This window comes from Apteryx mantelli, chromosome 30, assembly GCF_036417845.1.
Source record: "Apteryx mantelli isolate bAptMan1 chromosome 30, bAptMan1.hap1, whole genome shotgun sequence".
Lineage (NCBI taxonomy): Eukaryota > Metazoa > Chordata > Aves > Apterygiformes > Apterygidae > Apteryx > Apteryx mantelli.
In genome coordinates, this window is record NC_090007.1 from 5,422,432 (window position 1) to 5,447,574 (window position 25,143).

The 25,143-nt window shown below is 54.9% G+C and overlaps 1 protein-coding gene across 5 annotated transcripts in view; it reads left to right on the plus strand.

Annotated features, from left to right (window-relative positions):
- Positions 1 to 25,143, plus strand: part of CSNK1G2 (casein kinase 1 gamma 2) — a 52,262-nt gene that overhangs the window by 8,933 nt on the left and 18,186 nt on the right. For 4 of the 5 annotated variants that reach the window (XM_067312606.1, XM_067312608.1, XM_067312604.1 and 1 more), the window contains exon 2: positions 20,863 to 21,360. In XM_067312606.1, the coding sequence (XP_067168707.1) occupies positions 21,174 to 21,360 (187 nt within the window). In that variant the 5' untranslated portion in view covers positions 20,863 to 21,173. Of the gene's footprint in view, positions 1 to 20,862; positions 21,361 to 25,143 lie in introns of those variants that run through there. The other variant, XM_067312609.1, reaches the window with a different exon arrangement.

The following is a 25,143-nucleotide window of genomic DNA, read 5'->3' on the forward strand; positions in this document are numbered from 1 at the left end:
TATTGACCGGTTTGGCATTTGGAAAGCAAAGGCTTTTGTCAGAACAAGTCAAAGCCCCGTCCAGCTCAGGAATTGGCAGGGTGCTGGAGTCCAGAGTAGAGCAGGGATCAGGTGGCTGTATAGGAAGATGGCATACTTGCTTTTTTTTGTTGTTTTTGGTTTTTTTGCCCCCTTCTGCATACTCTGCAGGCACCTGATACCATCTGTGGTGATGACTGAGCTGCATTCATTCAACCCAAGGGGCTCTGGCAGTGTGAGCGCTGCAGCCACCGTGAAGCCCCTCTGTTCTTGCATTCCCAATCCGAAAGGCCTTAGAGGGGCTCCTGTTCCCGAGTGTGATTTAGCCAACCCCTCTGAGCACTGGCCCACGGGACTGGCTGCAGCTGGGCACCTGGAAGTACTGTACAGCTCTGGGAAATCTTGGCCCACTTCCATAACGAGCACTGATGGGTTCAGGTCCACAAATTGGCTGCGCAGTGAACAAGGAAGCTGGGGGAGTTGAGTCCTGTCTGCAGGGACTGGGAAAAGGTGACTGGAACTAGCAATGTGAGTAACTGACTCCAAAAACCAAAAGTTTGGGTTTCAGCTAGAAGTGTTTACTAGAGAAGGGTGGGTGTGTGTTGTCTGTGGTCTCCAGGGCAAAGATCAGAGAGGTGAGAGCCCAGAAAATGAGGGGGAGGGGACAGTTTGTACATGCTAATAATGTTCCAGATATTAATAATAGCAAGATGAGAATGATTTCTCGTGGGGGGGAGATGGGAGGTGTCCTGCACGTTCCTTCATGGTAGGTAATCCCTCTGTTTTTATAAATTAAGCTCTTTGTATAGGACCCAGAGAAGTAGGTCTTGAGCAGTTACAGCTGCAGGGAGGAACCACTGAGGCTGTACTATATCCACCTGTTTGAGAGATAATAACCTTTTGGATGAACGTCTTGAAAAGTTTGTAAATGTGCCCGTTCCTCTCAGTCGGGAACGCTTCTGTAGCCACCTTTGTGGTGCTCCTGTTTTAGCCATGGCCTTCTGATCCAGTTCAAAATGCACACACATGGCGAACGAGGGGTAAATGGGAAACTGAGCCTTTGGAATATGCCTTTCTGATGCGGAGGTTGGTGGCAAACCAGGCCGAGTCTTTAATCCACAAAGCTGTCATGGTACTTAACGAGGGTTGTGAATCTGATTCTTTAGGTGAGAAATTGAAGGATGGAGGAGTGAAAAGACCTTAAATAATCCATGGTGTTACCAGGAATGGGGTGTAGGGATCTGGCTCCTCTGTTCTGTTAACCTTCCCTGCAAGCCAGGAGGTTGGGGTGTTTGTCCAGGTGTTGGGAATTTGCCCCAGTTAATCTCCAGTTAGTTGGGAAACACCCTTCTCTATGCCCCTTCCTTCTGTGAGACCGTGGACATGTCGTACAGTTTCTTACTGCTTCAGTTCCCATCTGTAAAATAAGCAGGTCACCTCTGTACCTTAGAGAGATGTTGCGAGGAAAAATGTGTAATGGATTGAACTGCTCAGTCTTGTCGGAGGGGGAGGGAAGATGAATAGCTCACGGATCGCTCGTTGCTTCTCTGAAGGTGCTGCTGACACCTGCATGTGAGCTGATGGATATTGTCATGCCACTGAGCATCCCTCTGCCCCTGTTGCTTTGTAATAGAGATTAACTGCAAGGTGCCTCCTTGCTCCTCTTTCCTCCCCATGTTCTGGGCGGTGGGTCCTTGGTTGCCTTAGGAAGGTTGTCCCTGGTGGATGACTCTTCCCCGTTACAGTGGAGAGCTGGGAGCAGAGCACGTAAGCCGGGGTGGCGGTGACCTGTTCCCATGTGGACTCTCAGGACAAGGAGTTTGACAGCTCTTGGCGGAGAGAGATCCCTGTGAACCCCTGCTGGAAGCTGTCCTCTCCGCTCCCCTTCTTTCCCTCCCAGTTCTTGAGGTTTAGCAGTAATTTGAGAGGAGGTATGTGGGGCCTGGAGCAGCCTGAGGGAGAAAGTAGGGAGAGAAATGGTGTTTGCTGGAATATGGGACAGATGGGTTTGGCGGAGCTGCAGCTCTGCAACCCAGAAATGGAAACAGTCTGGTTGCCCATGGAAATAGCACCCATTCTTCCTCCTGCCACCCTGCCTCCAGGACTCTCCAAGGGAGAAGGGCCTGCTCTGGAATAAAGTGACTGGGCTGGGACGGAGCAGAGCTGGTTCAGTCGCTGGCTTTGCCCCCACTTCCATGTGGCCTTAGGGAAGCTGGGAAAGCTGCAATCAGTTACATTTTGTTGACTGAAGAGCTTATTCGTCTTGGGCACCCCTTTCTCCCCTGCCTTGTCTTGCAAAAGGCTACCCCAGATCTGCCAGCGCAGCTGCTACCTAACCTGGTTCTGTCAAAAGGATATGGGTTAAGAAAAAAATCTTACTATTAAAAGTGCTTCTGCCAACCCAGATCCTGCTGACAGAAAAGGGTTTGGTAGCGATACGTGTGACACTAGGCCAAGTGGATCTCTGCAGAATGACAGGCTCCAGATGGGATGAGGAGCTGGGGATCCCTGCTGTCACACGCATCTAACTGTTGCCGTGCACAAGCCTTTGGCAGCCAGTGTGGTGAGGCCTTGGGTGTATGCGGAGTCGGAGCCCTCAGGTGTCTGTTTCCTCAGGGAAAAATGCGGCTGGGATGCATCTAGCTAGTTATTAACCCCTTCCTAAAACACCTTTTACCTGAAGGCCCCAGAATTGGCCCCTTGGGACCCTTGGGATGTGGAGAACTATCCCAGATCTTGGAGGTGAAACTGAGGCTGTGGCTTAGCTCCTGCGGTACTGTGTGGCTTTCATCGCCGCTGCTTCCTCCCCTGCCTTGGCCTCTATGGAGGCCTTGGGAAGCTTGAGAAGTTGTTTGAGGTGCCCGGCAAATCCGTAATACAGCAGTTGCCTCAGAGAAAACTTGATGAATCTGGCTGGAAAAGAGGCCGGTTTTTCAAAGCAGCCCAGGTGGACTTTGCTGTCTCCTGGTAGAAGCTGGTCCCTTTGCAGCACTGAAGTTCTCAGCCCTGTCCCTCGTGGAGGAGAACGGCCACCCCAAACCATCTGGCCCATAGCCAGCAAGTCCTTTCCTCTGCTAGGGAAATGCTACTGAGTTTTCAGATCCCCTGCGAGTGCTCCCTGCACTTCCCTGGCTCTGCACTGATTTTTGGGTGGTACAGCCCAGCTCTGCCCTCCTTCCCCCTCCATCCAATTTTCAGGGCTGAGATGCCCTCCTTTCCCCCAAAGCAGAGCGCTGGCGCTGCCTGGCGAGAGTGCTGCAGTGGCAAAGAGATGGAGCGGAGAGAAATGCCCGCCAGCCTCCCTCTGTGCTCCCTCAACAGAAAGTCGATGGCTGTTGAGACGTGGTGGTGCTGGAGAGCAGGAGGGAGGGCCTGCTGGAGGAACTCTACCTGCGGCCATCTGCTCCACCTGCTTCCAGGAAACGTGTATCAAAGAAGAGACAAATCTGAAACCGATCTTATGATGGCCACAGTCAGGCCTCCGACCCACTCGTGGAACAGAACGGGCTGTGTTACGCAAGCCAGGGCATGGTCCCTGCTCTGGAGAAGATCACCTGTGTTCAGGGCCCTCTTGTTTGCAGACAAGCTATGGGAAAGAGCAGCCTCTGGGGCACAGGCTCTTCTCCCTCTTCTGCTGCTAATTTTCTTTGCCTTGATGTGCCTCGGTTTCCCCCTTCTGTCATGACACTTCCTCGGTAATCACTTTGAGCCACCTGCTGCAAAGAGGAGTAGAAGAGCCAAGGGGCGTTTATCATTTGCATCAGCCGCCTGGAAGCCCCTCTGGAGCTTGGAACTAGGAACATTAGGAAGATAAGATGCCTAATGCTGGTACTTGGATTCTTGCCCAGGTTGCTGGGAGGGAAGGAGGTATGTACACAGCCCTTGGAGCCATATGGTCTGGATGGCGGCTTAGCGTAGTGGATGTAGCCTCTTCTGGGGTGTCCCACTTGGCTTTGCAGATCTGGTAATTTGTACATGGTCAGGGATGGCAAGTACAAACTTTGAAACAGCTGCATCCAAATTTGGTACCGTCCCATCTCTCTGGTGGTCTGGACTCCGGTCAGGCAGCCCTGGCTATACAGCGGGGATAACAAGAAAGAGGATTTTGCTCAAGCCTGGCTGCGTGGAAAGCTGGAGAATCAGAGAAATAGTTTGCCCTGGACTCGCTGTGCAACTCGGTTCTGGCGGCAGGGACATGCCATGCTGCAAAGCAGTGCAACCGTGCTCCCTCCAGAGCGGATGGCTCCCAGGAGAAGAGTGAGCATCGCCGGCACTGAGAGCAGGTTTTGTGCCTTCGCAGAGAAACCCTCAGTCTGCTACTAGGTGCTGACGATAGTCCTTGGGGCTCTTCGTCCTGCTGTGGGGCAGCCTCTCTCCTGCCCGCTGTGAGAGCACAATTTCGGTAGTGTGCAGGGCTGCAAAATACTGGCTGTTGCCCGTGCTTTGCACACGAGGAGGTGGTGGAAATGGTGAGTGGAGGGAACGCTTTGGCTCCTTCTGTGGCCACTTACAGAGCGTGGAAATGCTGAAGAGCATTTGAAGAGCAATGTGGCGTGGAAATGCTGAAGCGCTAATGCCCTGTTAAGCTTTGGTCTCCTGGTCCCGGGAAGTTGGGAGCAGGTGGGGGTACTCTGGACAGTTGTTTTATGGAGCGGATCCTGCTCCGTCCATTTTCAAGCCTTTTTGTCTTGTGGTGAGATCTGTGGTAAATGTCAGAGGGCAGCAGTCTGCTTCTAGTCTCCTGTGCGTCTGGGCTCCTGAGGTTCTTTGGGAGCCTCTCTGAATGCTGTGGGGAGAAAAAAGTGCTGAGTGTGTCCTCTGCTACCCCGGTCCCTGGGGAGGAGAGCGCCTGGCTTCCCCATGTGGGTGGCTGGTGTTCAGTTGAGGACCCCCTGCAGAGGAGGAAATCTCCTCCAGGTGGGTGAAAGGTTTGGAGCCTGTCACCCAGGACAGGCTGGGAGGAAAAGGAGGGGAGAGCCACACGCATCCAGGAATCTGCTTTTATTTTAGGAAAGGGGTTGGGAAATGTCTCATCCTTTGGAGAACAGATGTTGAATCCCCTGTCCAAGCTACAGCTGATCCCTCCCAATGCCGGAAGGAAGCACATGTAGGATTGAAGGCTGTGGGATCTCCGAGGACATCCTCAAAAGGGTAACGTTTGTTCTTTGCTCTTGAACAATTCCTGCCACTTGACAGTGCTCCCTGTGCGAGACAGCGCTTGAACGACTGTGTCTTCCCTCGTCCTCTTCTCCCATTCTGCGCTGCCTGGCCCGTGGGATGCAGCTGTGGTTTGTGCTCCATAAGCTGAGCCGTCAGGAGCTCTCCCACGGCAAGCGGTGGGAGATCTCGCCCCACCGTGCGGTTGGACCCTCTGACTCATGCGAGCCAAAACACCTCTGCCTGGGCTTTCTTTGGAGCCTCATCCTGCCGCGATGAGGCATGGATCATCCTGTGGGCAGCATCCTCCTCAAACGCTGACTCGGACACCAACGCTGTGACTCCTGGTTGAGGAGGGAGGTGGATGAGAGGCCGGGGCTGGTGGTGGGAGAGCAGTTCATCCACAGCTCGGCAGCGTGGGAAAGCGGCACTATGCTTCGCCAGGGAGCCCGAGCGCACCACCCACAGAGGCATCGTGGGAGGTGGTACAGAGCGACGGTGCCACGCTGTTCCCAATCCACAGCCTGGGGCGACAGGGGACTTCGGGGCTGTCCCCTTCCTTGGGTGACTAGCTGAGTGCTGGGCTTGACCTCCCTGGCCTACGCGAATTGAAGAAGGAACTGTGTTGCCAGCAACCGGGTAGCTGTTGCGTTGTCCGCTGGATGGGTGTGGGTCCGCGACTGACCGCCGGTTGTCTCGTCACATGGTTGGGAGGGGAGTTCCACAATTTTCCCTGTGGTTTGTTCACCAGGAGGGGGGAAGACGGGTGGGATTTTCTCATCGTGGCAAGGATTGCTGCTGTCGTGTCTTGGCTCCCTTTCTGAATTCCCGTGGCTGCATAAACGGGAGCGAGTCTGAACTGTGGTTCTTTCTCGGGGGACCGGAGCGGAGGCTGGGCAGGGCTTTATCGACGGATCGGCCCTTTGGCGACAGTTGGTCTCTCCTCGGGCCAGCAGAGCAGAACACGAGCCCATCTCCAGTGATGGGGAGAGCTTCATCCCATTGATTGGGATTCTGAGATCTCCTGAGGTTTTGCTATTTTATCCCTCTGACTTCACACTCCCAGGTCTGGGGGAGGGAGGAAAAACCCCAAAGTTTAACAGCAAACAGTGCAAAACTGCCCCGGCGCCAGGCTGAATCAAGCCCATCGCAGCAGGGCGGGAAGGGGACCGTCACCGGCTGCCGGCTCCCGCCAGCAGCGAGCAGGCGGGCTGGGGCAAAGGACTGGCTCTAGGGTAGGCACGCTGTGGCCTTGCAGCCGCAGGGACGCGTTTCTTTGCATTCCTCCGGGTTTGCCGGCAAAGTCCTCCTGCAGCAGCTTGTCGCCGAGCCTTTCTCCTTTCGCCGGGCAGGTTCTGCAGCCTCAGTGGCCTGCCGGCGCGAGGCCAGGCAGGACGCCTCTCCTCTGCTGTCGCGGCTGTTGCTGCAAAGCGAAGGTGCAGCACGTCACTGTGGCTGCAGCGGAGGAGGGGGGAAAGACTTCCCCTGCTCTGCGTGTCTGCAAAACCAAAGGTGACTCTTCTTTCACATCCATTCCCGTGCGCTCGGCGCTCTCGGGTCTCTTATCAAGAGAAGGGCGAGCAGCACTTTCTACTGCTTTTGCAAAAAGTGCCAGCTTTTGAGGACATGAGAGTATTTGGGGACCTGGCTGGGAAGTAGCATGCTGGTAGAGATGGTTGTAACCTTATTTCTGGCAGCAGAGGCCACAGGAGGAGGTGTTCTTGCCTCAGATGTGAGACGCAAAGTGAAAGTGGTTGTTCCAAGCTGTTGGGTGAAGATTATCTATTTGTCTGGAAGCCTTTTTTCCCCACCCTCCCCGCTGGTGACTGCTGAGCAGGCTGGTGTGGAGAGGGGTGAGCTCGAGGGAGTTGTGTGGGAAGGTGGTGGAAGGGGACCTTGCCTTACCCAGAAACTTGCCGTCTGAACAAAGTGTTTTCCTGCACTGTTCCCTGACTGTGGCCCAGCACAGATGCCATCAGAAACAGGACGATGATCTGGGTTGTAGTAGCAGTGAACTTATGTGTTTGCTTTTGCAACACCCTCATCTCAGCCAAACATGGGGTGGCTTTCACAAAGGCTTTGCAGGTGCCTTGGGTCCCAATGCTGTTGCCACCTGCCTCTTGCTCCCGAACCAGCATCATTACCTTAAGTTAAATCTGCCCTTGAAACTCCTGTGCTGCCAGGAGAAGAGTGGAGAGAGCGCGGCGATGCCTGGTAGAGACGTGCTCGTACAGCTCCTGTTCTGCATCTGTGGGCGCTGCTCAGCTTGCCCAAGCCAGGTGCCCTTCAGCCTGCGTCCCTGCGGTGGTGGGTGCCCGGCAGTCTGTTGCTTGGAGCCCGTCTGGATCTGTCTTTCTGTTTGACCTCACTTTCTGTATCACTTCCCTGGGCAGCTGCAGTTGCAAAGGTATTTTTTGCCACCCAGCTGAAGCAATGGTTAAAAGCATCCGTGTCCTGTGGCAGAGGTTGAAATCTAGGCACGCAAAACCTGCCCTCGGTTACAAAATAGGGCTTTCCCATGTCCACCCTGAAGATGTTTTGGGCCGTGGTTTTATAGTTGTCTTTCAGAGGTCTGTGCTTGGTAGCTTTTTGAGCAACAGCTCTGCTAGGGCTTCCTCATCGCCCAGGGTACAAATGTGGCTGGATGATTTGGGACAGGGGCAATCCTTTGGATAGTTTCTTGCAGAGAGCGCCTATTTTGCAAGGAGTTACCCAGTCCTCAGGTTTTGCAGTAGGTGAACGCTATGGGCTTGACCTTTCCCAGACTTGGTTGAGTTCTGCTCTGAAGCTTCTTTGGGTCCATGTTGACTGTCGAACTTAGTCCTGATGTTTGTAGTCTGGGCAGGAATGGAGTTAATAGCGCCATCAAGTCATAACTGTAGAAACGAAACCTTTGGACGCTCTCTTGAGATGAGTGTTTTTGTGACAGTGAAATCAGTGCAGGAATTGGGCAGGACAGAACTGGTTGGAGAAGAAGCAGGTTCTGCTCTTACGCAGCTCTCCTTTCTAGCAGCAGCATGGATTTAATTAGTATCTGGTGCCTAACTGGAGCTCGCTGCATTGTGAGTGTATTGTCCGGTTTAAATAGAAAACCCACTGGCAGAGCCACAAAATCCAGAGCGTACGAGCAGCTCGATGGCTGAGACCACTTTGTAAGTGACTCAGTGTATGAAATGTCTTATTGAATCCAGCTCTCGTGGTGCCAAGTGGGGGCTTAAAAGACAATCATCAGCATCTCGGCCAGGATGACTGCGTACGTCCCATAGAAACCGCTGGAACATATGGGCTGTGGGAATAGATGAAGAATCAGGAGTCAGAGTCTGGCTGACTACTGTCCTTTTAAGGTCTCCCAGTCAGAGACACTGCTTTGTACATAACGAACTTCCTTTCTTCTAGTATTAGCAGCTCTAGATTAGTAAAACCGAAACCACTTCAACATCCTAATTGGCTTTTTTGTGCTGAACTGTAAAGATGTGATAGATTCTGCAGAATTACAGCCTGATGTAATTTACCTCGCGCCAGGGTAGAAGATGAGCCTGGCTTCTTTGCTGTTGTTCAGAACAAGGTTTACCGCTCTCATTACCCATCTGTCATCTCCAGAGTCCTCGTTACGGTAATAGCAAAGCAAGTTGCAGTTTAAGATAGTTGATCTGTCTGCAGCAAGGTCAACAAAGTGACACTAGTATGAGCAGTAGGGCATCAGATTCACGCTATAGTTGAGTCATTTTGCTGATATTATCACCTTCTAACCGCCTACCAAAATCTCTACTGGCCCAGTATCCCTGGGGGCAGTTGGAGAGGGGAATCCGGAGTAGTGAACAGGTAGAAGATGCCGGTAACACCCCAGACTCGATGGCAGGGCTGGATGGGATGGTGAGCAGCCCCAACTTGGACCTGTGTTGGTCTCAGCACCTCTAACTACCCAACTGCCTCCTGCAGCCAAGGGTTTTGCGTTCCCGGCAGCCCACGATGGCTCAGCGTTGCTGCTGGTTTTGTGCAGTGTGGCTCCAGCACGGGAACCACGCTTTAGTGGCTCGTGAGATGCGTGTGCTTCAAGAAACGGGAGCTGGCTACCCTGCGACTTAATCGAGTGCAATCGTGTGTTACAGAGGGATAAATCGAGGCACAGCAGTTCCCCTCCTGGAGTCTGTGATGGCAACCAAAAAGCTGTTTTCATTCGAGTCTTTCTAATGCAGCTTCATTGTGTTTTCTGGTGGGTTTTATGAATTCTACAGCTGGAGGTTTAAGCTACCTGGTTGTTGCTGACGAGCCCAAACAGATGAATAGACTCTCTTAGGCACTTGGTTCTCTAAAGTTTTGTCCAGCTCGTGCTGTGTTTGATATAGTTTTCAGATCTGGGTCTTATTTTAGCATATGTGTATTTACTAGTGTTATTTATTTTATTTTTTTTTCCAAGAGAAGTATTTTTAGCTTTCAGCTTGGTTCCTGTGCTGCTGCTGAAGTTTCCATCATGGTATTTCCGGCTTGTGGGTAAAGCGCATTTAATATTTTCCATCCAGGTGTAACTGCTTTGAATGAGGATCCAACGAAAAGACTGAAATTCTGCATTTGGCTGGGAGTGAGTTGGATAGTAACTAGCAGCTGCGGAGAGAGATGCTTCATGAAGTTTTCCTTGTGGCTGCCTTTACTGAGAGATTTAGCATTTGCCCTAGAAGAGCTGTTGACTCTGCAAGCTTGTTTGCGTTTAAAAATATTAAGGATCTGGATTGTTCTGAATTTTGACTGTCCGAAGCTCATTGATTTCCATTTCTGCCTACGCAAGCAGAGAGCAAACACGAATCAGAACTGTCCCAGTTCTATTGGTTCAAGATGGACCTGTTTCCTCATTAGATATTTTTGGGCGCAAAATAATTACTGCTGGGCTGCTGCCAAAGAGCTGACTTTCAGTAAAGCTGGATATGTGCACACACGCATCCTTGCCTGCCTGCCCACCCGCCCACCACTGGACAGGAAATTTTCCTAGTCAGACCTTAGCCGTAGCGTGAGGTGGCCGAGACTTGGGTCTCGAGTCATCTGGTCTGCACCCTTCTGCCAATGCAAGATTATTGCTTGGCGTGTGGCTTGGGCTACTCTTCCGGGCTCATCTCGGAAAGGAGGCAGCTGTCTTAAAATCACGTAGGGATAGCGTAGGGAATTCACACCTTCGCCTAAGTTCCTGTTAGCTCTTGAGCTCTGCCTGCTGCCCCAATCTGGGCTCCATCTCCAATGGAAAATGCAACTATTTTGCCTTTTTTTCCTCTCCGTTTTTGCTGTTGTGTTCATTTCATTACGTTTAGACCGTAGATAACGGGTTTCACTTTTTCTAGGCTGTTTGCGGGCTGTTGCAATGTCCGAGTTGCAGCAGGGTCTTTGCGGAGGGGCCACTGCACGTGCTCTGAGTTTGCAGGTGTCTACAGCTCCTTGCATGGCGAGAGTCTTGGGTGATGGGACCTTCTTAATACTAATTGCATCGTTAATGGTGCTGTCGCTACTGGAATTTGAGGAGAAGCTGCAGTTTTGTTTATAAAGCAGTTGAATATGTTAACCTCTAACCCCTGTAAATCGGTTTTGAAAATGTCAGTGAAATCATGCATGAGTCATTGGTTTCGTATTGTGAGAACTTGGTATATCTGAGCATTTGTCAGACCTCTGAACTGTGAAGCCCGGCTCCCTTGAAATAGAGAAAGTTTTCTGTTGAGCTGTTTAAACTTCTTCGCTCATCCTTGCAGAGGGAAAGAGGTGGCACTAAAGCTTTTTCTAAAGGAGCCATTGAAAATTCATAGCGGCGTGTTAAAAAGCCACGAAAATGTTTGGAAGCCTGGGAGAAAATAACTCGGAGCGAGAGATTTAGAGCTCGATCTGTGGTGGGTTAAGAAACGATCTGAGTACAGAGCACAAGTATTTTCGGAGGAAGTGAATAGCTGGTAACAAGAGAACTCTTAATTTAGCAGGGAAAAAAAAGCATAATAAACCTGATGGCTGGAAGAGGAAGCCAGACACTGCAGAGCAGAAAGAAAATCCACCTTTTTCATGGCACGCTTCAATTGTGGGGTGGGGAATGAATGCCCAGGGTTTTGGGGGGGGTTGGTTGCTTTTTTGGGGGTGAGGGTAGCTTTTGAGGGGGTTAATTCCACTGTTTGCACGGCTTGGATGTTTTGGGCACGTGGCTGAGCTTCACGGAGGGCTGCTGGGGTGAAATGGTGAGGGCGGCGCTGCTGCCCAGGAGGTCAGGTTGGCTGAAGCTCTGTGCTGGTGAACAGCAGAGCTGTACGGCAAATCCTTTAACTTCTAGCTTGGAGCATTTCTCTTCAGTGGCTTTACGTTTGGGAAGTCTCTTGTTTTTTGGGTTTTCTTCGTTTTTTGCTCTGCATTAACTATATAGCTGGAGGTGACGGTTTGTGTCTGATAATTTGCTCTGCGAGTGTGTTTGAATTACAGTGCTAGCGGTACTGTTAGCACCCTCCCGGCTCCGGCGCCGGCTCCCCGCAAAGCGCCGTCGCTGGAGGGACTGGCGGCAGGCGCGAGAGTCCCCGCTCGCGGCTCATCAGCCGGTGAGATGATTGGAGGTGCCGAAAGCTCCCGGCTCCCGCTGCTCCGGCAGCCGAGCCGAGTTACAAGCACGCGGGGTGGAGTCCTCTCTCGTGGACACACCATGTTCCCAGTAAAGAGCTGGGAAGCCAGGAAGGGAGGGGAGGCTTGGAACAAGGATGCTCGGATCATATTGGATTAAAAGCTTTGCTTCCACGGTTTGCATTTGTTGGTTTTTTTTCCTCCCCTTAAGACTAGAAGAACTCCTGGAAGAAACATTAGCCTGGGGTTTCTTCTTTCTTTTTTCTTTTCAAGAAACGACCTGGATGGAAAAAGCATGTTTTGGACAAACTCCTCTTTGCAAAACGCCTAAGTGTAAATACTGCGGGGCCAAAAGCGAAAGCACGCTGCGGCTTTTCCGTTCGCTGGAAGCGGCGGGGGGAGACCAGCCACAGCCAAACCGCACTTCTCCCGCGCCTGGCGCAGTGACCATGGCAATAGGACTGCGTCTGCCGTGTAATCGATGACTCAGGCTGATAGCACTGTACAGCCGTGAACCGTTTCCAGTGTTTGTGTGATGAGGGATGAAGCAGCTTGTAAGGAAGCTGTCGAGAAGACGAGCTGGAGGAGTTCAGATAAGGGACAGGCAGGCTTGATACCGGACTCCGAAAAGCAGATTTACGACCGCTCCGGGTTCGCTACAGGTTGGCCGATGACCTTGCCTGGGGGCAGCGGGAGTGCAGGTACGGTGCCGGGATTTTGCGTGACGGTTTTGCTGTTTGAGGAGGGAGTTGCTTCAGGCGGTTGCTGGGCTCTTTCCTTTTCCCCGAAGGAGGCCTTGGAGGAGGGGGAGGGAAAAAGCTGCCGAGAGCTCCGCGCTGCTCAAAAGCTGAGAAAGAGCCAAGCGTTTCCCCAGGGAGCTCCAATGGACAAGACAGATGCGGAGGAGTTGTTATCCCAGCGGAACGGCCGGGATGCGGAGAGCCGGGAAGCTGGGATACGTGCCCAGGGTGCCCGGGGAGAGTCAGTGGCAGAGCTGAGAGCTCTCGAAGCGCAGGACTCCCCCGTCTCGCGAAACGCGCTGCCTGTTACGCGCGAGCTCCCCGACAGCTCTGCATCAGCAGTTAAGTAACAAACTATTTAACAAGAGCTTCCTGTTGTGCTGACACCGACACGAGCGCACGAAGGAGGAAATAGAGTAAACAGAGCTGCCCTGGCTCCCGCCCTGCTGCAAAGCGGGAAGAGCGTCGGGGACGGCGAGGGGGCCTGGGCACGGGCCGCTCTTTCCCGGACCCTGCTGGCCTGGGGGATGAGGTTGTTGTGTGTCAGGGGTTGCGGTCGGCAGAAACTGCGCAGGTGTTGGGCGTTTCTGGGAAAAGTGGCTATTTTGAGGGCTCCCTGGTTTTGAGGGATTCCCCCGGGTGCTTCGCCTTCTCTGCGGCGGCTGCCCCCAACGAGACGCAGCTGGTCCTCCATTGCGGCAGGCATTCTCCATCGCGATTTCTGCAGGCAAGATGTTGGCACCCGGAAGGCCCAGGCTGTGTTCCTTGCGCTGCTTGCGTGTCCTCGGTCAGAGCATTTAATCTTCTCTTCCTTTGATGGATAATGAGGAAATTGGGCCAGAACGAGCCAGTTTGACTTCGTCGTGAGGACTTCTGCTGCCTGGTAGGTTTGCTTAGGTCTCCTGTAACCAGAGCTGTCGTTGGTGTTCCTGGAGGAGGTAACATGGAACAAGCTCGGAGTGCTGCACGCTCCCGCCTGCTGCTTCAGTCCGCAAAGGAAACGTCCCCGGAGCGGGTGAATCAGGACAGGTTTTCTCCCAGCTGTGAGGTTTCTCTCGTCCTCCTGGGGATGCAGATGGCAAGAGCGCGGCCTGCAGACCCGTGTCTGGGCTTCTTCTCGAGAAGTTCCTCCTGGGCACTGCTGTGCTGGGAAAGAGCTGATGGTGCGCCGCTGCGTCCGTGCTGCCTGTCTGAGAGGCAGGGGAAGCTCAGGAGATCCCGCTGGAGCCTTTGGCCTTGCCCATGTCTGAGGCAGGGGGAGAAGGTGGTGCTTCCAACATCTGACTTTCCCGTTTCCCTAGTGAAAGAGCGCTTTAAACTACCTGAACATGGTTATTGGTTATGGTTATTCGCTTTTAGAAAAAAACCTCCCTGCAATTGTCTTGTTTCCTCAAAAATCCACCCAGCTCTCGGCTCTCATAAACGTTAAGCCTTGAGTCACCGGGAACTTGGCAGCGCCTTGCGGAGCACGGTGCCACCTCTCCAAGGGAGCCAGTAAAAGCGCGAACGTGCTTATTGCAGCGTCTTGCGCACATATGGCCAAACTCGGAGCGGGGCTCTCGGATGCGGCGCTCTCCGTGCACGCTTTCTCGCGTGGCGTTGGTGTGCGTGTGCGTGCACGCGGAGGAAAAGGAGGGGAAAACAGCCTGGGGAGCAGGTTTCTCCTATCGCCAAAGGGACTGTAAGTGAATTGCTTCCCCCCTTTGCCTCCTGCTTTGCAGCTCTGCGGTGGTCCCTGCATGAGTGCTCTCAGCCCAGTCTAGAAGTGGTCTAGATCCAGTTTGCTTAAATTTGTTCTTAAACCTCAGTTGAATAACGGTGGGTCTGGCTGTGTCGTTGTGCTTGTGTATACGGTCACTGCAGTACCGGTTGTCTGGTTGGACGGGTTGAATTGGTTGTCCAGCGTTGGCCTTGGGACAAGTGTGGTTTGAACATGAATTTCCCTGAGTATGGCAAGCAGTTGGATCATTTTTTTACGTCTCGGAAAATCCGCTGGGTTTCCCTTTTGTGGTAGCTGTATGGACTGATTTTCTCAAAGCTTTCTGCTGTTGAATGAGCAGAACTGAGGAATCTCAAGCCAGAGGACAACTCTTCAAGCCAGCCCTGAAAGCACAGCACACCACAGACCCAGCAGGTGGGACATGGTTTTGGTGCGTGGGGATGCTCCAAACGGTTGTGCTTTCCTCTCGGTCCAGAGCAAAGCCGGTGGGAGAAGGTGACTTTGTAGCCGCTTGTCGTCCCTTGGAATAGCTGGAAGAGTCTGGGCCAGCAAGTTGCGAGTTTGTTCCTCCAGCCGAGGCCTCAGCCAGCATCCGCTCACAACCCGCTCTGCTCCCAGCTGCCCCAGGCTCCCGTGGGAATTGCGGCCACGTGGAGGATGCAGGTGTGGGCCCAAGCTTGTGTCTCAGGAGGACCTTTCACATTGCTATGTTAGGTTGCGGACAAGTTTTTTGCCCGCTTCGGCTCCTGTTTTCGTTCTGTAGTTCCTCACGCTCCCCCCAGATGTCTTGTTCCCCTCCTGAGCCTGCTCAACCTGGAAGACCCCTTGTCGGAGCTGGACTTGAATACCAAAAGTCCACATCAGCGCTCTGTCCCCAGCATTTAACAAACTTTTAGCCTCATCCCGAATCAAGAGGATTTCTTTCCCTCTCCCAGCAGCATCAGGAGAGCTGCTTCCTTCGGAGAGGAGTAGGCAGAGAACGTCAAAGTCGCTAGCTACTGCTCAACACGGGGAGGAGGAACCTAAGAGGAATCGGCTTTGGGATGTTTTTGTGCTGGCACTTAACTGTAACCCAAAGCGCAGTGGATGGTGGTGTTGAAGCCGTCTGCTCAAGTGACAGTAGGTCCTGGAGAGAGCTCTGAAGACTTTCTAGCTGCAGGCAGGTCTCTGACCTGGAGAATCATCCAAGGTCTTGGGAAGCTCTTTCCAAAGCCTCAGGCAAGGGTTATCTGTGCAAACACAGACTGCAGCCCTCGGCCCCTTCCATCTGCCCCTGTGTTCACGGCGTTTATTTCTGGAAAGGTGCAATTTCAACCTCCTGCACAGCTTATAAAATTGCAGTGTGGCCCCAGCAAACAAACCGTAGGCCGCAGCAGCGCTGGGACCGCGTCGGGAGGCCGGGTCTTCGCGTGCTCTGGTGGTGCCCGCGCCTCTGCGGGTTGTGCAAAAGCCGGCGGCTTCCAGCAGCCCCGTTTCCTTTCTGCTCGCCGAGGCGCGGAGGCTGGGGCTGGCTGCCGGCACCGAAGGCTAAAATACGTTTTTAACTATAAACCTTTCTAGATGTCATCTGGGACCGCCTGCAGCTTGTTTTAAACGTGCTGGATCTTCCTTTGCGTTAAGACTTTTGATCTGCTCCTTGTAAGCTGAGCCTTCAGCTGACTCTTTGCACTTTTAAATTTTACTTGGCTTTTTGGTCTCGGCGGTGTAAGGCCACCAGTTGCTTTTTGGTCTGGTCTGATTCTGGGCTTTTTGTATTGGGAGCCAGCTGGTAGGTTGCCCTTTGGGAGATCGGGGTATCTGTGATTATTTTTAGCTTTTAATTGGCAGCGATCTGTACTCCGAGCGGCGCAGTGTCGAGGGCTTCTCGGGTTTTGTGCTTTCAAGAAGCTTTTCTCTTTCATCTGGATGCAGCTGTGTTTCTCCCTCGCTCACCAAGCGCAGAGTACAAGGAGCAAACGGCTTTAAGTAACCGAGCTAAAGGCTCGTGGGGATCAGGCGCGTCGCAGAGGTCAAGCCTCGGTGAGTTGGTAGCAGCATCGCAACCCGGAGGGGGCTGCTGGCCTGCCTGGGACACCTGGACTCTCTTCCAAGAAGTGACACTGAGCTGCGCTGTGACCGTGGGGAAACCGCTTGCCTGCTCTAGGTCACTGTTTTTTCCTCCTCTTCCCCTCCTTTGTCTTGCCCCGTTTAATTGTAGCCTCTTTCGGGCAGGAACTCGGTGTGTGTATAAAGGGCCTGGAACAATATGCCCCAGATGTCGTACAAATCCTTTCTCGTCAGCCGCGAGATTTTGCTAGACAGGAAAGCGTTTTAAAAAGGCAACTTTTCGGCATTTTCTACTTGTAAATGCGATCGGGAGCCTCCCAGTCTTTGTTTCAGTTCAGCAACGAGGGATAGCATGAGAATCGCAGCTTTTCCTTAAAACCCCCCTTCTTCTCACCCTTATGGCTGCAGGGAAAAGCTTGTAAATGCGACTGGAGCAGACCCGGCGAGCTCAAAAACCAGATGGCGAATAAAAAGAGCCTAATACTTCAACAAAAACAAAGCGAACCCCTTCTTCGGGTTTAAAATGAGCTCGGAGTGTTATTTTGCCCCCTTTATGATACTTTCGGTGTTTTTGCGGTTCTGCTCGGGGAGGTGCTGAAGTCTCTTGCGCTTGTCTGCAGCTCATTTCACTTTCAGGTTCCCTGGGTTGGAGCACTTAAATCGCAAACGCTGTGGGGGGGGGGGGCGGGGGGGTGCTGACTTGTTTTAAGACCGCAGCTTGCTTTGGAATTCCTTCTACCAAACTTCAGGCCAGGTTTTTTTCCTTTTTCTCTTTTCCCCAAAGAGAGAAAGACATTTTCTTAGTCTCATTTTGCATCAGCTTTGAACTGGGGCCAACCAAGCCCGCCTCGAAGGCGCTTTTCTGCGGCCGCTCGCCTCGGCGGGACCTGCTGGCGGAGGATTCTTGCTCAAAATGCAACAAGTGCATCAGCTTTATCAGGGAGGCTCTTCCCTGAGATCCTGCTGTGCCCGGGGGACAGTACCGGGCATGCGTGGTTCCCCGTTGCTCATCCAGAGGCTACTGTGCCTTAATAAATAGAGGTTCATCTCCTAGAAATCCAGAAGGGCTGCTTGCTCTGAAGCAATGAGAGTCTTGGCATCTTACCAAATGTTTCTACTCCTAATTTCAACTTCTTCGCTTTTAAAACTAGAAATTCCTTTATGGCACGTGGTGGGAAACCCGACCGGGCGCTGAAACCACGCGGAGAGGTGGGACCCCTTTTCACACGGGGCTGCAGCCAGGCGCTGCGTCTCCTTGGTGCTCTCCGGATGCCAGATGGATTCCTCCCTGCCATCAGATCCCCGGGGCTTGTCCCCGTAGGGAAACGGGAGAAACGCTACGCTGCTGCCGGTGTTTGCCTCGGCCGGGGAAGACGGCAGGGCCTCCAAGCGCTCACAGGAAGCCGTATTTATTAAGACTAGGAACTTATTTTTTCCCTTCTGGTAGGGCTCTGTCTCGTTCCATTGTCTGAAATTCCCTTGCAGGGACCGGACCGTAACTCCTTTAAAGAAAAAAAAGAAACCAAACCCGACCGTGGGGGTTGGAACTCCCTCGGCTCCGGCTCTCAGCTGCCCGACTCCGCCTGAAATCCCCCCTGGACTGAACATAAAGGTTTGATTCAAACCGAAAACTGGGTACGAAGCAGCATGGATCGCAGAGCGCTGGCTGCCTCCCGGTACGTGCCGCTCCGCGGCGGGAGCCGCTTCCAGGCCTGCGAGGCCTGCTCTGGGCACCGGTGGAGGAAACGGCTCCCCTGGCCGAGGTGGAAGCGGCGTGAGACGGTCGGGAGGGCACCGCCATGCGCTGAACCCGGGGCGGAAATTATCGGCGGAGCGAAGAATGAACAGGATGTCACGTGCCGGCCGGGCGCCCTGCGCGCTGGGGGAGAACAAAGCGCGGGGAAGCCCTGCTCCGCCGCGCCTCTCCCAGCCCGCTTCCTGCCGCCGCGGGGAGGGAGCCTCGGAGCGACGGCGGGACCCCCTGGCTGCCCACTCGGCCTTGGGGGGCTGCCGGCGGGGCAAAAAGCGGCGAGGGCCGGGGTGGTTTCCCCGTCGTAAATGCGTGTTCCTGCAGCAGGGCCGGGGCCGCGGGCCGGGCTGTGGTTGAGCGGTGGGATAGCGTGTGCGCCGAAAAAGCCGTGAGCCGGAGCAGCCGAAGCCTTGGGTGCTCTTGCAGGCTGTGGCTGCAGAAGGGACTGGAAGGAGGGTCTGAGAGGTTTGATGGGCACCCAGAAAAGCCCCGAAAGGCCGGGCCAGCCCCCTGCAGCATTTCGCCGGGCTGCTCTGGATCAAGGATGTGGTTGGCCCTGGTAGGGATTTGGGGTCGGACGTGGCCCGGCGGGGCTGAGAGCGGGGCAGTTGCAGCGAGCAGCTCCCGTCTGCTCCGTCGACCCTCGCGCGGCAGGTCCTTCCTCCTTGCTGAGCTTCGGCTTGGATCGCTTTTCCCTCCGTCGCCCTTAAACCTTCCCCCATTTCCCGCCGCGCACCCGTTAGCACAAGAAGCCTTTTTTATTATTAATAGTTATCATGAGCCAATAAAAAGTTTGACGGGGCTTGGCCGAGTGTCGGGGCTCGCCGGGCGCCCGCTTCGGGGAGGCTGAGTGCGGAGTTGCTTGTTTAATCCGCAGGTAATGAGGCCGCGGCATCGAGGGCTTTCGGTGGGCATTTAGCTTCCCGGCTGTCCCATTCCCGGCACGCTCCGGCTGCCTTCCGCGCAGGCTTATTCCCCCGCCGCCGTGAGCAAGGCACCAGCCCGGACCTATCTCCGGGCAGCACTGCGGGCTTTGCGCCAGGAGGTAAAGCTGGAAGCCTGGAAGGAACGGAGAGTGCGGCTCCGCCACGGGGACCCGGCTCCCCAGGCACGGGGCTGGGCTGGGCTATTTCCGCTCCCCCGGGAAGAGGGGATTTGGCCTTGCGGGACATTAGCGGTGCAGCAGTGGTCACACCGAGTTGACATCCAGGGTGCAAATGTGCCGGAGGAGGTTCAAGCTGTCTGGTTCGGGGCGGGTGAGCTGAGCCCAACCTGTTTAGGGGGCGGAAGGGATCCTCGGGCTGCTCCATCGCTAGCCCAGGGCTTTCCGCGAGCCGGGAGGGGAGGCCGCGGGGGCTGCGGCAGGAGGGGCCGTGTTTGGGAGACTCGCCCCCGGTGCCTCCCTCTCCGAGCCCCACGCTCACCCCCAGGGACGGGCATCGCACGAACGCGGCACCGAGCGTGCGTGGCCCTCGGCAGCTCTCCGCGGAAGCGGCGGTGAGCGTAACCGGCTGCTTTTGCCCGGCTGCAGCCGTGACTAACCTTCTTGGCCACCCTGCCTCGCTCCGAGTTTTGCAATTAAAAGCGGGGTTTGTTTGCGAGCGAGGAGGAAACGAAGGGAATTCGGAGCTAGCCACAGAGGCAAGTGGTGTGTCCGTACGCGGTCGGTGCCAGTCTTCAGGCGAGACGCCCGCGTCGGCCTGTGTAGGACCTCGTGCCAAGGAACTGGTCCTGGGGTCCTGCCAGCCAGCGCCTGTTTTCTCCCAGCCCCGCAGCCCTGACGGCGGTAATTCCCCACCCAAGCAGGCTGATACGTAGCACAGCTGGTTAGAAACCACGTCCTCTCCCACGCATCCCGGCGCAGGATCACTAGCACAAAGGTCCTGTGTAGTCCTGGCCCAGCCGTGGCTGAGGCTTGTGCTTGGGGGAAGTTCTCTGACTCAGCTGCCTTCGACCTCCGGCCCCTGAGGAAGCCAAAAACTCCTGACCCGCAGGGATCCTCCCGGCGCGCGTGTGCGTGGGGAGAATATCCTCTTTTTGCTTTGCCGGAAACTGCACGTCCATTGTGGTTTTTCCCTATACGGTGATGATTTACGGCTGCTCTCTGCTCTTGGGGGCTGTTGGGTTTGACCAGCAGTGAGGTGGCCCCAGGCACCTCGACCGGCGCTTATGGGGCCTTCCCTGCTGCCAGCAACCTTTCCCTGTGGCAATGTTCTTCTCCCCGAGTGACTTTTCCTTGCTCTGACCTGGAGATGCTTGTAGAGCATCTCACCTCCTGCCGTGGCCAGACGTATATCCGTAGAAGAGTGACCCAAACGGTTCAGGAACTGCAAACCCCTCTGGTATGGTAGGAGAAGAAGGGGCCACGGGGCCCTCCTGCCACAGAGCCCATAGTGGCACAGGGTTGTCTCCCTGCAGCTGGAGCTCCAGAGCACCCGTGAGCCCAGAGCAGCCAGTTTCTGGCCTCCCTGAACCTTCACCCTTCTCCTAACTCCTCTAGCAGTTGAGGAAACATTGCTTCCCAACTGACTGGGGCTCCCACCCTCCCTCCGGCTGAAGGTGAGTCAGACCGTGACATCAGGAGGGGACGATGTCTGCAGCTTCCCCTTGCCAGTGGCCAGGAGAACAGCCAGCAGCCTGCTGGGCTCCCCATGATGGTCCTGTTCCTCCAGCCATTCCTAGGCTTCAGTCGCGGCACCCTTCGTCATCACTAATGGGAGTTATCTGTAAAACAGGGAAGATTTTAGGGAGACTCTGCTGAACTAAGAGTAGGAGCCTGGATCCCACAACTCCCTGTTGCTCTAGGGAATCACCTGCTTCCCGCTTCCCTCTTGCTAATTTTCTCCTTCTCCTTTTCGCAGCTCGAAGCCTGAGGAGCCACCCTGGGAAGACCCTCTCCGCAGGATGTTCTCTCCACCAAAGAGCTCCCTGTAACAGGCGACGATGACAATCCCGGCGGGACCTTGGAAAGCACTAACATTTCAGTAGCCCAGCACCCGTGGGTGGTCACTTATCCCTCCTTCTCCACACCCCACCCTCCCATCGCACACCGTGATGGTGTATTGACAAAGAAGAGTCCTGCTTTCTTTTCTCCTCCCCCCTCAACTTTCGGCAGCTCTTGGATTTGTATGGCAGCAGCGTAACCGTGGAGAGGCCGGGGTATCACAAACTTATGGATTTTGATAAGAGAGGAGGGAAAGGGGAGCTGGAGGAAGGTAAAAGGATGTCCAAGGCAGGTGGAGGAAGGAGCAGTCATGGAAGCCGGAGTGCTGGAACCAACTCGGGAGTCTTAATGGTGGGTCCCAACTTCCGCGTCGGCAAGAAGATTGGATGCGGCAATTTCGGGGAGCTCCGTCTAGGTGAGAAGGGCCTTCTGTCCTCGCTATAACAACTTGTGCGGTGATTGCTTTGTCGTCTGCCTCCTGCAGTGGGAGGAATCGGTGTGCACCTGTGACCGCCGGCATTAAGGGTGTTGACCAGCGGTACGGGTGTTAAAGCATTGCACACTGCAGATGCACCGTGCTTTGCAGAATCCCCTTTTCCTCAACCCTCTCATGCTGTGCTTGATCTTTCAAAGCCTATCATAGAGCTGAAGGACTGGTTGCAGAGGTGTTTCCCATCTCTTTGCCGTAGGTATCGGTCTTTTGGGACATTATGGGAAGCACTAAAGTGGAGTCTTGTCTGTTCAAAGCGGAGGTGGCCTAAGGGTACCCCAGGCAAGCAGTGTGGTCCTGGCTCAGGAGCACTGAATGAATAACGTTTCCCAAGATGCTGGTTTGTGCTCTCCAGATCTCCCCCAACTTGTGGTGCACAGGGTGCTGCCCTCCAAGCAGCCATCTCACTGCTCCAGGTGCAGGAGAGAAGATGGAGAGCCATGGGGAATGTGTGGTGTTAGGTCTGCTGTGGAAAGCATTTAGGGAAAATAGCCAATATTTTATTCCAGATAAATTTTCCGGTTGGTGAAACAGGTTATTTCAGAGACGCTTCTGAAAGCTTATGCAAGGGAAGGAGAAAGGGCTGAATGAAACCAAAAAGCTTTCATGGTTATTTTCCATTTTGAACTAAATTAAGCAGGAAATAGTTGAAGCAAGCTCTTAGTTAGAGGGTGGGTGCGTTGTTCCTCTCCCAAGGACTCGAAGTGCCCTGGGAGGTTTTCAGCCAGCTTTTAACTCTTAGATTGGTATCAGGCGGCAGGGAGAGGCCTGGCGGTGCCAGGTGCCGCTGTGCCAGCAGCGCGGGCTGGATGTCTCCAGGAATGCGAGTTGGACGTGTCGATGGAGTCTCTGCCAGGCAAAGCATTGGCCTTGGCCGCGAATGCTTTGGGAAAGGGCTTGCGCTGGAGGATGACGCGATGGAGCTGCTCCCCAGAATGGGCTGGGAGCCTGGGACGGCTGCGGGCCTCGTTGCGCCGTGATATTTTAAGCAGTGCCTTTCCAAACCGAGCTCAAAGCTAAAGCCTGCAGCAAGTGCGGTCTTCTCGGCGAGCTGTTTGCGTGCGAAAGGGGCAGGAGGTGGGAGGCTGGCAGAGCTGCCCCCGGCTCAGGCGCCCGCCTGGAGGGTGGGGTGAGTTTACCCACCTCTGCGCGCCGCTTCTGTCTGCGGGGAGTTAATGTTAGCTCTTCCTAGCACGACAGACTGGCTGGTGCCAGGCTAAACCGTCCTGTTCCTGAACCTCCCTGATGTGATCGCGGCTTAATTGCAGAGCTTGGGAAAATGCTCCGTTTAAAATCCAGCCAAGTGGTTCCCGCGCTCAGACTTGGCGGTGGAGGGTCCCTCTTTCCCGGGGTCGTGGAGGGAAGAGCTCTAATCCTTCCTCCGGGCCTAGGCTTGTGCCTTCCCCACTAGATTTGGGGGTTTTGTCCCTTTCAGGTGGGTTTGGGCCCCCTTGGGGACGCCACACCTCCTGGCGTTGGTACCCCGGGCGCAGCGTTGACTGGGAGGAGGTGAACGCTCTGGCTGCGGAGGGCTCCGAGCAGTGTGGAGTTGTCCAGAGTCCCTTCCACCTCCACGGGCTTTTCTCCTCCTTGTGGGAGGACGTCCCATGGTGGGTACGAGTTTCTGGGTGAGCTGTCCTCGTCGATCCTGCTCTTGCGCTCGGCTTTACCCAGCGTACGAGAAACGCTGGTGTTTCTGCTCGCCCGCCACCGCTGCCTCCTGTTAGTGCAAAGAAGCATCTCTCTCCCTCCCATCCACCTCCCGAGCTTCTGGATTGTGGTGGGATATGTAGCGAGATAGGAGACTATCGCGGTTGAAAGTAGACGCTTTCCTCCTTGTGCCGGGCAGCAGGCCGAAGCGATCGGGGCCGTTTCCCTTGCTCCTGCCCGCGAGCCCCGGCTGGCGCGTTCAGCTCTGCAGGCTGCCGCTAACGCCTGCCTTGGCCGCGTCCTCGGTTTCTCAGTACAGCCCCGAGGTGGACGTGAGGCTCGCGCAGATCCACGGAGCGGCTGTGAAACTGGCAGTCCGGGGCGTTTGGCGGAGCCGAGCGGCCGCAGAGGCCCAGGAGCAGTTTGGCTCGCGTTTGCTCCTGGCCGGAAGGATAACAAGTGAATTCTTGCTCTCAGCAAAGCTGGGGCTCTGCAGCACTTGATTCTCACTGGCAGAATTTATCCTTGTCACCAGCAAGAGAAGCTCCTAGTCCTTCCGTGCCCTTTTCCTAGCTTGTCGCACGCTGTAACGCCTGCCCCTAATGGTAACGTGGTAACGGCCCGAGCACGGGATCTCATCGCAGCAACGGAAGCCACAGCTATGTGGCTTTTCTCCCAAAATCGCATCCCTCTCTTCCTTAGGTGTGCCTCGGAGTCGCGTCAGGGCTCAGGAATGCTTTCAAGACTTGAGAGAAAATAGGGATTCCTCAAATTGTATCGCCAGGGACTGCAGGGCTCCCTCTCTCAAACGGTGGTGGTATAAGTAGGACTTGTTCTCCAGCACGCTCCGGGCACTCGGTTTTCCCCTGGGGATGGAGTATTTGCAGGGCCGGTCCTCAAGCCGGGCTGCCTGCGGAGGCCAAAAGGGGTTGCTCCGGGTTCAAAAACGCCTAAACCTTCTTTGCGCTTTTTCCGTGCAAAAAAACCCAAGGGATCTTGCAAAAACACGTTTGGAGGTGACTTCTTCTGCTCTCAGCGGTGGAGGATGGGGAAAGATGGAGCTGTCTTACAAATCACCGATTTCACCCCTGCGCTGAGACGTGGGTGCTGCTCTCTCCTTTTGGGTGCCTCAGAGCCGCCCGGGATGGGGACACGTGTCCTCCGAGCTACTGAGACAGCCAAAAGCAGAAGCCATTCGTACAAATCCTGGCTTAAGGCGGTTGTGAGAAGCCAGAAGGGGAACAACTCGGGCAGGAGTTTCTGGCTCCTGGGCCAGTGCTTGGATCCTGCCCCTCCGGGTTCGTGCCGGCCTTGGCATCCCAGTCAGCACGCAAACACAGGGCAAATCCCTGTCCCGGCTCGACAGCGCTTCTGGATGGTTCATTGCTATATAAGTGCTGGCTGGGGAATGTGAACGCTCCGGAGAGCTGGAGCAGGGTGCTCCGGGGAATGGGCTGGGAGCCTGGGACAGGCTGGTGGCTCGTGCGCCCTGGCACCGGGCTCTGGCCCAGCGGCCTCCTGAGCAGCCGGAGCGCCTGGCATCAGCCCCGTGCTGCTGCTTACTCGCAGGGCTCCTCGTCCCGGCACCGTCCGCCGGAGCAGGATGCGGCTCCTCCGGCTGGCTCCCAGCCCTCGGCTCCCTCGCGTTCCCCTTCTTTCCTTGGAGCCATCCTGCGTTTCCTCTTGCTGCCTGCGGTTTAGGTGTTAATTCCCGGTTGCGATACCAGCCGGGCACGTATAACTTGCAATTAGGATTTCTCATAGCAGGCAGCTCCTGGCAACTCTTCAGTGGTGCTTTGGGGCGAGCTGGGATATGGGGAAAAGGAAGGAAAAAAAACAAACGCAAAGCGGAAAGGTGGGAAACGAACCTGAAGTACCTGGGCAATGCAAAACTCTTCCTCCGCTGACCTCTGCCCGGTGCCTTGCTGCCTTTCCACCCGCTCCTGCGTGCCGGGACGCTTTGCGGGATGTTCGGCGGTCGTTTCCGGGGTGGGCTGCCGCTCAGCACTGCGTTTCGGAGCCGACAGCTGCCGGCCTCGGCTCTGTCTGCGGTGGGCC